Here is a 16,750-nt window from a genome sequence, read left to right on the forward strand (position 1 = left end):
AAAGAAAAATATGAAATAAAAATGAAAATATGTAAATATGTTTAAATTCTTTTCTTTTTTAGCAAAACTTTCTAAAAATAATGAAAATTTCTCAGTACAAAGGCTACATTACTACTGGAAGGTACTAGCAGGTAGAGTAGGTAAATACACAGTAGAAAATGATTTTAGTGAATCACAATGCTCGCAATGAAAATAATTCTGCAATAAAGATTTATGCCTCTTTTTCTTGTTTTCTTCTTTTCTACAAACAGTACAAACAGTATTGCACATTACAACAAAGAGTCAAGGTTCTTAGCCTTAAAAAATGGGACTAATTCAAGTCTTGCGTGAATAGAAGGCCACCAGTCAATTGATGCACCTTGGGGGCTCTCGATCAAGTTACAGGTGAAAACACTTGTGTCTGTTTTGTGTTAAAAATAACATTCTCGTCTCTCTGCTTCCAGCTGTTCAGCGACTCTCACGAGTCTCGTTTTGTGTTTTTTATTTTTTTTTTCTCCCAGCAATGTCAGGCTAACAAATCAGGGTCACGTTGCTTTTTTTTTTTTACAAAACAAAAGGGAGCACATACTTTTAGGAAACATAAAAAACTTCTCTTAAAAAAATAATGAACAGAAGATCTCTTTCACAACTCTGGTCAGCATAGTAAATGATTGATTATAAATATACAAAAAACGTGGGAAATATGTTCAGTTTTCTTTCTGAGCACCTGATATTTTGTTTTCTAAAGAGCTCTTCTCTTGATGTTTCGTCCAATTCGACCAATGGGACACTCACCCTCACTTCCACTGTAATAAAGTAGACTGTTCTCTCACTAACTGCATCATTATATTAGTTATAAAGCTCTAGCTCCTTCAGTTGTTGTCTTTTTCAAAAAAATAAATTCTTAAAATAAAAGAAATAAGCATGATAAAAATAAAAAAAAATCAACCATCTGTTAAATCATTTCTCTTGAAGAATTAAATTAATATATATTTTTTCATCTGAATAAACTTACTTAGAAAATATCAGTTTCTCTCCTAATATATTTCAAAATTGAGGTATTGCAAAAGATCTTGTCAGTCAGAAAGCACGCTTTGTCGTCTTTTTTTTTCGTCTTTTAACAAAAAGAACTGCTGACTGTCGAAAACTGTTCAGATACAAAGAGTAGTGCATAACAAATATCTATCATAGAGAAGGAACAAACATAGAAAACCTGTCTGGGTGGGGAAAGAAATGTCACAAAAACACCCAGAATTCACTTTCATAGGGATACGTATTATTACTCATGGTTAGCCTCTTATTTCATTTTTTTTTCTACCAGTAAAAAAAGTATCTTCTGCTTAGTTTCAATTAGTTTTTTTTTCTCTTGGACAAGAAACAAACAGAAACATCCTAAATCCTAAAGCAAAAAACAGTTTGCGACTAAAACGAGAAGGGGAGGAGGGGTGGGACTGCGGGCGCCAGCACGGGACAATCACAACACCGATAAAAAATAAAAAAATAAAAAAAAAAAGAGAGAGAGAGGGAGGGGGGACGACACAGATTAACTTGCAATGATGTAGGATCCCGTTCAGATTGTCCACAAGACTGCTAAAACCAGTGTAACCTGCCCCCCCACCTCCACCCATAACCCAAACCAGAGCCGCCCTGTCTTCAGCAGCCAATACTTTCTATGCATTGCATTCATCAACTACCAAACACCTCCCCTGCACCCCACCCCCCACCCCCCACAAACCCACCCACCCAATCCTGTTTGAACTGCGCACCATAAAAACAAAAAAATATATATGTCCACCATTTTTTTTTAAGCAGGTCCATTACTTCAAGCTTTGCAGGAAACAAAAACATCTGGATAAATATGGTAACACCGCCCCCCCCCCCCCCCCCCCCCCCCAAGCTTGCACACCTGTACACTCGATGTTAGCCCCCACCCGTCCCACCCACCCCCAGCCATGTAGTGAGAGCATGTGCAGAGCTCAGTTTATCAACCTCAAGTCTCCAGTAGCTTCAATGTTTCATTTTACCCCCCCCCCCCCCCCCCAAATTCTTCTTCGCGACTGCCCTCTCTCCTCATCTACTCCTCTGCAGGAGGCCGCAGGTGTTAGGTGGTCTGTTAAAAGTCGAACATGTGAGCTCTTTGGTTGCATTCTGGGACGTAAACGTGCGCTTTTTGTCGACGGTGGAACAAACAAACAAAACAAAAGAAACCAAAAAAAAAAAACCTCAGTTCTCAGTTTAAGCTCACATTGTTGTGTCTTCTCTTCAGATCAGACTCGGTGTTCTAGGCCTGTTTGTGTGCGTAAGAAAGACAGCCGTCCGTCCAAGTGTGTGTGTGTGTGCGTGTGTGTGTGTGTGTTCATGAGAGGCTTCCGTGTATACTGGTGCAAGTGTGTGTACAAGAGAACATATATACGTGTGCATACACTAGTTATGAAGTTTCACAGGACTTCTATGTCGGACATAAACGACAGTTAAAGCGAATCACAGTTCTAGGCATACTCAGACCTAACTACATACGGTATAAAAAATTGCACAATTATATCAACAATCACTGCAAAAAAGTACTTCACCTATCATAGACAGTTTTAAATGGTAATCCTACATTTAATTTGATTGGTGATCATTAAAATTGTTTTTTTTTTTTTTCCCCTGTTGTCTGGATGTGTTCACCGCCTGTTTGTGCAGGAAGCGCCGCGTGGCGTGGCCCGCAGAGCCGCTGCCGTTCCTTCCACCAGTCTTCCCTGTTTGTCTCTGTCCAGTTCCGTGCGAGTCGAACGTACGTCGATAGTGTTATTGTGCAAACATGGGCAGAATCGAATAGTAGACATGATACTGAAAAGTGTATTGCATGCAGCAACCTGATTGAAATAAACATGCAGTTAGGGGCGACCCACCCCGACCCCCACAAAGGTAGCCATCGTCGTCTAGGGGCGCCCCCTCCCCCTATGATAGCTCGTCGTTCTAAAACACCAGTTGCTTCTCTAGACCAGTTATATATTATTTTACACCCTAGCCTGAATAAAGTACTTATGGTATCTGTTTATACCATGGATTTAGCAGCAAAGCTATTGCAGCATTACATTTACATAACACTAAAAAATAATGTTATTATAAAAATAAAGACCTAGAAATTGAAAGCAAACTAATCTGATTGAGCGTTATGAGGTATTAATATTTTCAGAGTCAAAATTGAGAGCGAATATAGCCGTGTTATTTTTACTCTGGGCGATACGGGCCCACACTACTGGATAGTTGTTACATCTTGCTACATCTTATGCCACCTATTTTGCTTTTCTCTATGCATTTATTTCATTTGCCTTTGGTAATTATTATTTTTTACTAGGGGCAATATAACTACAGCTTTTGAAAATAAGTGCATGCTCCTTTTACATAAAAATTAAATTATCTATATATGTATAGATAGGTACAAAACAAAAAAATATATACTTTTTTTTTTAAATATTTGTATGGTCCCACCTCTGTCTCAGTAAGGGGGGGGTCCAACAGGACGTACCACACCACCCAGTCAACAGAACGGGGAACTGAAAGTAGCCAGGTGTCTAAACATACCATCCTGTGTGTGTGTGTGTGTGTGTGTGTGTGTGTGTGTATGTGTGTGTGTGTGTGTGTGTTTTGTGAGATTTTGTGCCAAAGTGCAAATTCTAAGCTGATAGATTTCGCATTTCATTTCCCCACAAAGCTTCATCAGAGGGGAACACTAGACAATGAGTTCAGAGCCGTGTGGTATGAACAAAGTCCCATGTGTTTGATGGTTTCCTTTTTGCTTTTTTCATGAGGTGTTTGTGGGGAGCAGGGTGGAGTAGGTGGGGCTGTGGAGGAGAGCGGGGAGTTGGGGGGGGTTGCAGCTCTGTCCCGGGCTGTAAGGTAGTGGGGAGGCAGAGGGGGAAGGGGGGTGCAGGAGGTTTTTTTTCAGGGGTCAGGTGTGGGTTCCCCCGGGGCAGGGCTGACTCATGACCCCCCTCAGCTCCAGCGGAAGGACACGTGTCGAGGGCGGTCGCCCCCTTCCTTCACCAGTGGCTTGTGAAACTCTCGGCCGGCTCGCGAGTGGATGCTAGCCCAGCAGTACTCACAGTAGTACTGCAGGCAGGTGACGTTGGCACAGAAGAAGGGGGCAAACTTCCCCCCACAGCGCGCCCCCTGGCACTCATCACACATCTGGTCGTCCAGGACGTACGGCTTCACCTCCACCTGGGAAGGAGAGCGACAGGTAGAGTTTAGTTTATGATCTTCCACAGACACCAAAACATCAAACAAAACCAGTTAAAGTATCTTAATCTTGTATTCACAGACTCCAGGGGCCAGTTGCACAAAACACCTTAAGTTAGATTTTCCTTTAGCCTGAAGTCTAAAGTTTCCTTAAAACAGCAAACAACCTTTTCCAACTCATGGCCCACTTGAAAATCTCAACACATTCGACCCCCTAACAGTAAGGACAATCAATCATTCAGGATTGAAATGAAAGGAGGATATTTTTCAGGAGAGAATTTTTCTTCTGAGCCATTTAACTATTGTGCCTTCTTCTATCCCATATCAATACACTGCAAACCCCAACACAGATCGTACGTAAATGTGCAGAAATAGCAGCTATGTCGATCCAGGTGTGTGAGCCCCTTTAAGCCGCCAGCCTGTTGTGCAATTTTCTAAAATAAAGCCGAGGCAGGTATCCTCCCGTCCACCAGCGAAATGAGTTTGACCACTAAGCCGGGAGACAAGAAATGAGAGCTCAGTCTCCATGGAGATGTCTCAGTGCATGAGAGAGCAGGGGGCGGACGCTAACCTTGTTATAGTGTGGCCACAAAATGAAAGGTTATCGAATCCTTCAACAGCGGGAGGCCGTCATTCTCAGCTAAACTCTGCAACGACTGCAGTGCAACATCCACCGCTGTGAGCAACAACTGTACACAAGTGAGCTGAGAGGAAGCACAGGCAGCGCTGCCATGCTGCCAAATACCAATATCAACTCAGTGGACATGAAGCTGGGCAGGGGTGATGGGCTCTGTTATGGATTTGTTAATGTTGAAGGTGAGAAAGAGAAAATTAGAAAGAAAAGTGGCAACAACAAGAATCTTTGTTCCAAACCACGGCTCTGAGATTCTCGTGGATGTCCTCCACTTCCTCCAACGAATACAGGTCCTTTAACAGTGTTATTTCTGTCAACATAAGTCATTTTCGTTGCTGACCTCTATTAAGTTGGCTTGAATCTGGAAAATTAAATGAAAAATGAAAAACAAAAGGCTGTTAAATATACGTTTTTGTTGTGACTCATTTTTAAAGGAACATCACCCAGTTCCAGTCAAAATAAAGACACAAAGAGCCCCCCACTGAAGATAGATGGTGATAGCTGAGGTGGGGTGGACCGCCCCGCCCCGCCCTAAAGAGGCTCGGCTTCCTGGCCGACAACCAGTCTCTCTTGGTCACGATCTGTCCCGCTACAATTGGCCGGCGTGCCTAAAATAAGCAGGCTGCAGCACAGCCCTGGTGGATATACATGTATAGGGAACTACTATAATTAAACCAACCCTATGTGTCTGCAATTTGAAACATCAGTCGGGACTCCCGCACCCAAAGGCCTGGGTGATTACACAGCCAGGCCTGGCCTTCCATTATTGTAGGCTGTGCTGAGCAGTTGGCTGAAAACCCGCTATAATGAAAGCTCTGATACATGGGAGAGGGCTCAGGCAGAGTTCAGCTCTGCTGCATGCCATAGGAGTGACTGTGCAAACCTCAGCTGTGGTGGGGATGCTGCTTTCTTTCAGAGGAAGGATATTGTGAATGAAGTGCATGAACCCGCTCACCCTTTTGTCAATGTCATTGTGCTGCAGCTGAACGAAGCGAGCGCTGATGGCAGCAATGTAGCTCTGCTGATTGGAGAAGGCCACGCGGCCGGCTCCCTTTGGGTATTTGAGCTCGGGGTCGGTGTCGATGCCAGCATAGCAAACACCTCCGTACAGCCGGTCCATGATCATGGCCAGCTCCACTGAGGAGAGGAAGGGAGGAAGAGATGAGAGGGGGAGAGATGATTAGTGCTGCAGTCAGTCCTCTCAGGAGTTTCTGTGAGTTAAAGACCGTTTTGCCCTTGCTTTTGTTCTCAAACTGAAAAGCCTTCAGCGTCTCTTAAAAAAACCTAAAGAGAAGCTTTAACTTTTGTGTTTGACGCTGTTATTAACTGATGTAAAAATCCACCCGACTGCACTATTAATCAGAGCAGCGTCTCAATCTGCTGGTATAATTAGTTGGGGTCACATTGCAGACAAGCCAGCAATGTTTATCCCAAGAACAGAAAGACTGAGCCTTCCATTACACCATGAATTCTTAACATGACGACCACTTGGCCCGCGTCCTGGAAACCCAAGTAGAGGATTGCTTTCTCACAGGGAGAACTTTTCATTACAGCCTCCAGCCTCTGCGCTCCATGCCAGTCGATGTTAGGGAATCCAATTTGGAGGATTTTGGGGATCTCAAAAAAAAAAAAAAAAAAAAAAAAGAAGAAAGATTAGTCAGTTACCTGCACGCAGAGGCCGCGGCACTCCCCCTACAAAGATGGTCTTGCGGGGGTCCAGAGGCTGGGAGCCGTCCATGACAAAGTCACTGTCGCTCAGGTTCCAGGGACGGATCTGGACCTGCACAGGAAAGAAGAAAAAAATCAGTACGTAAAACTAACTTTCTGTATATGTTTTAGCCTTCCTAAAAGATTTCAGCTGGTCTCACACTTCTAAGCAAAAATTCTGGATCCTAAAACTGAACTGTTGTTTAAGATGAGATGGGGAAAAGGTGGACATGTCCCAACACAAACCTCCTTATTTCATTTTACTAGACGAATGTCTGCCACTCACCGGTTTGTCTTTAATGGTAGGACTGGACACACACAGGTAGAGCTTGCCGTCCTCCTCGATGCAGGCGTCAATCAAAGCCTGAACAGAGGTCTCTTCCTGGAACAGCAGGAAGGCGTAGCCTGAAAAGAAAAGGAAATGGATCTTAAGAAAAAGATGAGACGATGCCCATCAACAGAAACTATATCTGTTGCATTTAATAGTCGTAACCTTGTGACTATGACACTTTAAACTCTGTCCTCTGGGCAAGAAATCATAAACATTCGAGTATCTTATTTTTTTAAATTTATTTTTATTTTTTTACACTGTCTACATTATACGAGTCACAATCACATGACTGAGCCTCACACTTTTCCCCATTGTTATTCATAGTTTCAGACAACTTCTTCTCCACACAGACATACTGTACGACCTTGTGGCCTGTCCTCATTTGCCTTGGTCTGCCTCCATAAGACGCTCCACCTGCCTCAAATTAAATGGCTGAGAGTGCCCCTCTCCTACAGGAACCATGCAAAATTGATCAGCCTAACACACTGCAGATCTGCCCTGAAAGGTGGCTCAGGTGGAGAGAGTTTGGTGATGTCTCAAGGCAGAAAGAAAGAGTAATTCAGACAGTCACTCTGTACTATTGAATTATTTAGCATGGAGAGCAGAGACCTTATCCAAGGTCAGAGCTATTAAGCCGTTTTGGGAGACACAGAGCCGATTCAGTGAGGCTACATCCATCACACACTGCTACAGGGGTCGGCGAGCAACAGCGCTCTGATTTATGGGCTGAACGAAATGAACACAACACTCTGAGAGAGGATGAAACAAAAAGAGTTGAGAGGACAAATCCACTTTTTGACAGCCAGAAGATCAGAGTGAATACGTTTGCTGCAGACACTGGTGCACGCAGTCATCTCTGCATGGGTTGCAAATTATAAGTGCATTGCTCTGATTATGTTAGCAGAAGCCCAGCACCACCCGTGGCACCCATGAGTCAGGGGAATATGAGCTGCTGTCTGAGCGGGATTGGTAGGTAGGCACAAGTGCACACGATCACATATACACACGATGAATTGTTTCTACTGGAGTACACTCCGTCTCCAACTTCCAATTACTCCGTTTGTAGTGTCTCTTGAGACTGCTACGAAAGCCATGTGTTTTCCGGTGTCGTTTAAGAAGCCGGCGTTTAGAGACCGTCTCTCAGTGTCGCACACACACACACACACACACACACACACAAAAGCTTATGTCAACAAATGCATGAGTGAAAATGGCACAGAGGAGGAATGTGCAACTGTCATGTTTTTAACATTCCTGAGTGGAACTGCTGCAGATGAGATGAGGGGAAAGGAGGGAGAAAAAAAACGCCTGACTCGACAGACCCAGTCAACTGTGGTATGTGGATACGTCTGAGTGTGTGTATCAGGGCAATGACGGAGGGAGGGTGTGTGTGTGCTGCTGTAGAGGGAGGGGGAGCGGGGGTGAATAAAGGCAGGACAAGAAAGAAAAGGCAGCAAGCATCAAAGGTAGAGTGGATGAAAGCAGGTGCGTACGCAGGCGTGTGTCCTGATGAGGGCTCAAACAGCTGCCACCGGGGGGGGGGGGCTTTTGTCTGTGTGTGACTGTGTGTGTGTTCTGACGCATGTGACAAATGCCACGTCACACTGACGTGACTGCCTAGAGCAGCGATGACAATTATGACATTTGCGTCTATATGTGCAGACCATTCTGTAGATCACCATGTGATATACAAAGCTTCAGTATTAGAACACGATGACGTCGATGTGCAGAAAACCATGTATGTGCAGAGATGAGAAAAGGATGAAAAAACAGGCAGCCACCAGACATAAAACTGTTGTCATTTTTTCCTGGTTCCAGCTTCAAAATGTGAGGATTCATACCTCATCCTCTTCACATATGACAGTAAAGTGAGCATCTTTGGGTTTGAAACCATTGATTGTAGAAATAAATTTTTTTTTTTTACTACAATTTTCTTAAATTAATGTATGAAACATGAATATAAACAAAATATTAAAAGATAATAAAAATCTTATAATAATAAGGATAATTGTACCTCTAAATAGAAGCGAGAGAAACATTAAGAGAGAGCATTAGAAACCAAAATGGTGACAGACAGCCGACAGTGCCTGAATGTGGGGCGCAAAGAGAGACCTTTGTACCTCACATTCAGGCATCTGCAACAGATGTTGAGTCTACAATGTCATAATTCTGTCAACAGAAATCATTTTGTTCCTGTAATAATGTGACTTCAGGCAAATCATTGAAAATGAGAATAAAAAAGAATTTACAGCCTAAAATGAAAAATCCTTGAAAATATAAAAGGGATATGAATATGAATATGAACTGGGATAGGAGTAAGAACAGGAATAGGAACAGGAATATGAATATGGATATGAATAAGAACAGGAATAGCAATTTAAATAGGAATATGAATATGAACAGGAATCTTCCATCAGCAGAAGAAATTAAAAAATGTCATGACAATGGTAACAATGACGGTAAGCAAAGGAAAGATGGTGAGTGGGAAGAAACAGGTGCATGAGGATGTGTGCATGTCCTCACAAGGACTGAAACACAGTCACTGAGTAATGACACATAGACGCCATAATCCTCCATGTGTCCCTCTTGGATCAATATTACATTGTGCTCCGTGCTAACACATTAATATACGCACTGTAAAGTGATTGTATGCATCTAGTGTTATGCAAAGTAGCCACAGAGGCTCTTACTAATTAAAAGTTTCTAGTAGTTTTCATTATGAGTCCTGTAGAGTCAAGTAACAGACTAATAACCTCAGTGGGTCTCTCATGTCTTCTCTAACATCAACTAACAAGCTGCTCCATCACAGGCAAAACTAAATATCCTCAATGCAAATCTAATCACAATCAGCTTCTTTGAGTGACCAACTCCTCTCTGGACCAGCCGCAAGAAACACACAATTAGACTCGACATAAAGAGGATTTTGTGCTTCGTCATCTTCCTCCACGTGCTTCGTCATCACCCGACATAAGACCCCTGTCTCTGTGTTGCTGGGTTACATAAAGAGGGTTTGTCATTGGGAGAAATCATGTGGTTTAGCACTGACATCCCCCCTTAGAGAAAAACAACTGCAGTCTCTCACACACACAGACACACATACACACAGACGGCATGAAAAGGCAGAGCTAGCCAGCAACTCGTACAGTCTGAAGGAGGGAACAGCGTGTTCCATGACCCAGGGCAGGAGAGGGGCAGAGAAAGAGAGAGAGAGAGAGAGAGAGAGAGAGGGAAAGGAAGGAGGGGGAGAGGAGTGAGACACATGGAAAGAGAGGAGGAGAAAAAAGTGAGAAAAGTTAGGAAGGAGAGGAGAGCATGAATGACTGCCTCACAAACAGAGAGTTTGAAAATACATGGGAGGGGATGGGGAGCAGGAGGAGTCGGGGGGATATAAAGGCAGAGACAGACGCAGAGCAGCTACTGTTAGAAAGATACAAAACTGATGCAACAGATATGGAAAGACAGACGATCCTACACTCAATCACACTGATCGTACTGTAGTAGTACTGATAACAGTACTCATTAAAACCTGTGAGTGTGACACTGAATTTACAATTGAGGCAAACTTTAATTATAATAATAATTAATAGAGATCAGTGTTAAAATTAAAACTTCAGAGTTTCATAAAGACCTCTTATTGTGTGCAGCTCTAATTCATGCACACAGACTGCATTACACTTCAATTTAACTGGAATAAGATCAGATCAGATGATCAGAATAAGATGTCAACATCCCAGGTTACAGATGTGTGTTATACAAAACTGTAAAAAAGCCTAAAGCCTCCCATTAAAGCGGACTGCACAGATTCCATAGGGCACCATGCCACTCTGGAGCGCTGATATTTAGTCTGAACGCTGCTGGGATCTGTCTCTTTTTCCATCAGTCTTGCGCAGTGCAGAGGCTTACACCACGGGAGGACAGCGCAGATCTGCAGTGGCTCGTGCCTGAGATTTATAGAGCTTTGCTGCTGAGCTCCCAGCACTGTCCGGGGAGGGAGAGAGCACGTACATCCGCAGCATTTTCCATCCAAAAAGAGCAGCGTTTACGGACAAACGATAGGCACAGCGCCGCCTGGGGTCGCGCCGGCAAACCCATGACCTCATGCGGGACCAAGTCTTTTCCAGTTTGACTCATGGGGAGACAAACGGTTACCTCAACAGCAACCTGATGACAATTACTGTAAAAACAGAGACATTCACTCACTAATTGTTACCACTTAACCACAAACAGCTACCTAAAATTAGTATGAGGCTAAGCTTTACTAGGGTAAATAGGAGACAGGTATTAATGAAATAGTTTGAGACCACTCTCATGTCTGTACCTTCACAAAGTGGGTGGACTGCTAGAAGTAACAAAAATCTGCCAACCAGCACCTCCAAAGCTCATTAATTAACACTTGTAAGCACTTTTGTAAATTTAATCTGCATAAAAACAGAACGGTAAAAGCTAGTGCCAAGCTAGCCTAACCATCTCTTGGCTTTAGCTTCATATTCTGTGTACAAGTGTTAGTGGTATAAATCTTCTCAGCCTACTCTCCAAAAACTAGTCTGTGACATAATCTTCCATAAGACCACAACATGTCATCTTTACACTTCAGTTCCTGTGTGGATTAAACGAGATGTAACATGTTAATTAGTGATTTTAATAGGTGGTGTTAGCCAGATTTGGTTACCCTTGGAAAGAGCTAGGCTAAGCTAAGCTAAGCCGAGCCAACAGCTGCTGGTTGTATCTTTCTATTCATCACACAGACATGAGAGAGATGTCAATCTTCTGGTCTAACGCTCTGCAAGATTAAAAATAAGTGTCTTTCTAATGTTTCACTATTCCAAGCATGAAAATCAAACGCAACATATCAGAGTTCAAGACAAAGAAACCTACACAAAATGCTAATTATTCAAACACTTTTGATTCTGAAGACAGATTGAAAGACAGTGTTCAGTTGGTAATTGGAGCTAGCTGATAGTTTCGTTCTTGGCAGAGATATTGTCACTAAGTGGTGTACAAACATCTCTGCACTGCTATATCAAAGACTCACTTTGAGATCCTATTCTCTCCATAACCTCATTTACTGAAAGTTATGCTGACTTTGCTGAAATCCAATCCATGATGAATGGATCAACTGAGCGAGCACAGTCACATCTCTCTGGCTTTAATAGTGACATTTAAATCCAGGCTTATCTTTTCACGCTCAGCATCCGACTACAGATGTATTCCACATTGATCAGCCCCAGTGACCAGCAGGGCCGAGAAATAAATCAGCGCCACGCTATCTGAGAAACATGGGAACAAACCTGCACAAAAACTTTTTACGAGGTACAAACACACACACGTGCCCACACACTTCTGCTCCAAAAGTCTGGAGGCAGTTTTCCGTGAAAACCAAACCTCCATGTATACGATATATCCCATGAGAGTAGGGAGGGAGGAAGAAATCTGCAGAGGGCTGTAACTCTGCCACAAAATGTAAACAGACCAACTGCTGACAGCAGCTCACACGATGAGGGGAGAAGAAGAAGAAGAAGACGACAACTTGGAGGACTTGGCAGGATGGATGGAGGGAGACACAAGCATCTGCTCTGCTCAAAACAAATACGGACCCTGAGGGTTAGGAGCAATTGGGGAGTAGTCAGTCATAGAGGAGAGGAGGGGGTGAAACCAAGCATCGCTAATCATCTCAATTTGAAGAAGTCACTCACTGGATATAATCCAACAAGATAAACTGAGGCCTGAGAAACGCAGCAGGATGTCACACTGCAACTGTTGCCCCTGCAGCCCTTCCCTGCTGCCTCTCTTCCAGCCCGGCTGCATTCACGTTACACAGAAAAAGAGAGAAAACACAGACTTCTGTTTTGAATTTACATTTTGCCTCATGACATTATAAGAAGGGCTGATGATGACTGGCTGCAGTCGAAAAGCAAACTTCAGTTGTAACCTTTTGAAGCCTTCGAACGAGTGACACACACAGTTACTGCAGTCTGACGTGAGCGTTAGCATTTGTAGCAGTTTATAGCTCCCAGCGCTCAGGCTCCTGCGTACAGACAGCATGGCCTCCTCCTCCTCCTTCTCTCCCCAATCACAGACAGAAATAGCTCCCTAACATTTCAAGCTTATTGCTAACTACAGTTTACAACAGCAGGCAATAAGATAGGGTGTGAGCAACAGCACCACAGTGACCAGAGCACATTGGTCATCCTTTTTTTTTTTTTTTTTTTTTAGGTATTGTTATATGGTATTTTTTATGATAACACTGGTACAATTATTGGCCATTTGTGGGGATTGGAACAAGATGTTAAACACAACATTGACATATTGTCTCCTCATAAAGGTGATATGACAAATGTGTTGGTAATCCAGCAGACACTAGCATTTATTTGGAGCCATGTTTCTGGCCACCCAATAAATACAAGTATAATAGTCTCTCTCTTTTTATCTCTGTTTAGCTTTAAAGGTCCCATATTTTATGAAGTGAGATTTCATGTCTTTATTGATTATGAAGCAGGTCTAGGTTCTATATTAATACTGTGAAAGTATCAAAGCCTCAGTCCACAGAGAAATGCACACAGCTTGTATCCAGAAACTGAGCCTTAAAACCAGCCGTCAGGACTTCTGGAACTTTGTGATGTCACAACAAAGCAGCCACCGTTCACTTGGACCCACCCTCCAACCTTGCAGGATTTGGTTTCTCTGAGTGTTTACCTGAAATCTGCTATATTTTTATTTGATCACTCAGAACAGTCAGCCAATCAGAAGAGAGGCTCAGATCCTCACTTACTGCTTACTAGAGCTCGAGAGAGAAGCAACTACACTGAGAGGATTTTTGGTTCTTAAAACCACAAATATATATTTTCTTGTGGACATTAACACTTCAAATTGAATCATCAAACTGGTGCCGGATCCAATGTGGATGATTTAGTTCCAGAGAACTGAGCGATAAAAATGTCAGATTTATAACAATCCACTGTAAAATATCAGCAGTGTAAGAAGTGACAGCAAAAGGTATTTCATGGTACATTAGGGGCTGTGCAAAAATGAGTAGGGTGGGCTGAATTTTATGTTTCAATCCCTGATGTAATATTTTAATGGACCCTCCCCTTCATTAAAAAAAAAAACTGCAACACCCTCCTGGAATATTTCAAAATAAAACTACTTAGTTGGTGTGCAGGAAGAATTGGAGCACAATTTTTCCTGCACACTGAACTATCAGTGATCAAACACACTCTACTCAATATTTTTTCTCATAACCACCAAATTGCACCAAAGTGTTATTACAAATTGCTAAATTTATGGCTGATATAACAAAATGGAACGTCTTGTTCCAGCCACAACCATTCAGTCGCTGAACGAACAAAATTGGTGTCATTAATGTGACTATTTGATGTAACCATTTGATTTAATTTAACAATGATTCTCACAAAGAAAGAAAATAAAAAGAATGTAATGAGAAAATGATAAAAGAGCCTCTCTTCTTCCGCAAACAAAGGCCGTATATATCATGAAATCAATATCATGACATTTTAACTTTTAACATTGTGTCAAAGGCATAGAAAGGTTGCAGACAGATGATGCCTGATAATGATGACAAGAAAATAACAGAACCTGAATTGGATTTTAAAAATATGTATAGAAAAATAGTAGCAAAGAGCGCAGCTAGTTCCTACTTCCTCCAGTCCTTATTCTGTCCCTGAAGTCGGACTAAGCCACAATATGAGTCATCTCTAAACCAAAACACTTTCATAACTGTCCAGACGCACACTGCCAGTAGTTAAATGTGAAGCAGGATGGAAAGGAAAGTGACAACTATCTTCCATTTGGTCAAGCTTGGAAGGACGTTTAACACGGGGAGAGGCTGCTGACCTCTCGATGTGAATCCCACATTTGTAAATCAGCCATTACACGGTCCACACAACAGAAGGACACGCTCCCATACACACGCAGATATGCACTTGCTCTCAACCCTGAAGTTATTAGCGCTAAGAACTCTGTCACTGGGCGTCTGTCCAAAGTCCACTGCCAGTGAAAATGGAGAGAGTGATATAAACAGGATATTTTAGCAGTTTCCCTGGAGTTTTGGACTGGAGGGCGGGGTTTAAATTAGAGTGAGAGATGAATTCTACACAAATCACTAGCTTCACGTCTCCTCCCCTTACATGGCGGCGTCCTCCAGCCACTGTATGCTCATTCATTCCCCTAAAAGGATGCTGCATTTTTCCTCTTGGCTTTGGATATTAGTAGAGCCTAGCCTATTCAAAATAATCCTCCCGAGCTAAAAAAAAAAAAAAAAAAAGGGGATGTTGAAAATTGAGAGTGGGGGAAAAACTGGCAGAGAGTTTCGCAGGTCCTCCAGATGTAGCATATTACCATCTGCCTATGGAATGTCAGTTATTTCCAGAGCGTCTATAACAGCTTCCCTAATATGACACACGGCAACTCCTGGGCGTGTTGCAGAGGGCTTGGAAGAGGGTTGTGCTCCTCTGATCACCTTCCAAAAAACGACACCTAAGAGGCTGCACAGAAAAGTGAAAAACTTTCACCCTCCTCAGGTACTCACTCAAACAAACACTTCTTGGGTCAAAACTCCTGCTGGCTAGTTATGGAGTCATTATACACGGTGAGTCCTTCTGTGAGATGACTGCAGGGAGTTACTCAGATAAACAGATACCTCTGAGCTTGCCCAGCATGAGCCAAGAATTCTGGGTAATATGATTCTTTATAAAACTCTATGAAGGCGATGCACCCGAGGTGATATTTATTGGTGTAGACTTTGATCTAATGGGAAAACAGATTATGCTGTGAGAAACGGTTGTTACCTTTAGGTGGGAAGTAGGATTTGCTCTCAGCTTTGTGGGGCCAGTCGACCACCAGGTGCCCATAGCGGCGGAAACTGTTGGTGATTTCATCTGTAAAAGTGAAAAATGATATGTTCACGACATGATAACATAACGTTCATGTCTGCTCATGCAATATGCACATGAAGGACTCTATGCAGAGGCACAGCCGGTGCTGAGACAGGCACAGTTTCTATTTTTTGCCATGTTCCTGCTGCAGTAGTAGCCACTGCATTAAACAGGACCACAGGCCGAGCACATCCAGTCTGCACTGGGCTGAGCTCGTGCTGTGGAAACTCATGAATTTTTCAGCCAGCTAAAGGCACGTATTGTGCATCCACTCATGTGCTAGTTCAGGGGTGTAGACGCATATGAAAGTAAACACTCCATATTAACCTTAAACCCTTTGACATGCTCCAGAGCTCGTGGAAACAATTACAGGTCTATAGCATACAATAACCGGTCACAGACAGTAGATTAAAACACTGCAAGTGATTTTGCAATGACTTTATAAATATATTTTTGGTTTTTATTAACATTTCTCTGAGGCAAATACTGCATGTAAAGTCAGAAATTACTGTGGCCTAGGTCTGGTCACCAAAGGACATTTTTACTCAGATAGACTACCAGCAATGTGGTTACTGGTTAAGACTCATTAGTGTAAAAGTTTAACACTACACAACCAAACTAAAAACATCTATTACAAGTTTACAGTGACTAAAGTCGGGATAAAATTGTACTGGACTGTAAAGGTATCCTTAAAATTATACTTCAACAATTTGGAAAACAGTCTTATTATCTTACTTCCCAAGAGTCTGATGAAATGATCAAGATCTCTCTCGTGTCTGTGTGGTGAATATTTGTCTACCACAGGCAGCTGGTTAGCTTAGCACAAAGACTGGAAACAGGGGAGACAGCTGGCCTAGCTCTGTTTGAAGATAATAACATTATGTCTTGTTTTAATCCATACAAAAACCACAGTACCATAAAAATGGCCCATGGTTTTTCAGGAGGTGATGTGACGGACTATTTTTCCATTTGTTTCCAGTT

General features: G+C 42.6%; 1 protein-coding gene across 10 annotated transcripts in view; it reads right to left on the reverse strand.

The window, feature by feature from the left end:
• Positions 1-1,930: 1,930 nt before the first annotated feature.
• cpeb3 (cytoplasmic polyadenylation element binding protein 3) overlaps positions 1,931-16,750 on the reverse strand; it is a 40,704-nt gene continuing 25,884 nt past the window's right edge. For 8 of the 10 annotated variants that reach the window (XM_071481323.1, XM_071481326.1, XM_071481324.1 and 5 more), the window contains 5 exons: positions 15,683-15,772; positions 6,834-6,952; positions 6,506-6,620; positions 5,796-5,977; positions 1,931-4,188 (listed from right to left, as the gene is read on the reverse strand). In XM_071481323.1, the coding sequence (XP_071337424.1) occupies positions 3,961-4,188; positions 5,796-5,977; positions 6,506-6,620; positions 6,834-6,952; positions 15,683-15,772 (734 nt within the window). In that variant the 3' untranslated portion in view covers positions 1,931-3,960. The remainder of the gene's footprint in view (positions 4,189-5,795; positions 5,978-6,505; positions 6,621-6,833; positions 6,953-15,682; positions 15,773-16,750) is intronic. The other 2 variants (XM_071481327.1, XM_071481328.1) reach the window with 1 other exon arrangement.

This window comes from Trachinotus anak, unplaced genomic scaffold (assembly GCF_046630095.1).
Source record: "Trachinotus anak isolate AG129_WGS33_773 ecotype Australia unplaced genomic scaffold, CSIRO_AGI_Tana_v1 ptg000007l, whole genome shotgun sequence".
In the NCBI taxonomy this organism is placed as follows: domain Eukaryota; kingdom Metazoa; phylum Chordata; class Actinopteri; order Carangiformes; family Carangidae; genus Trachinotus; species Trachinotus anak.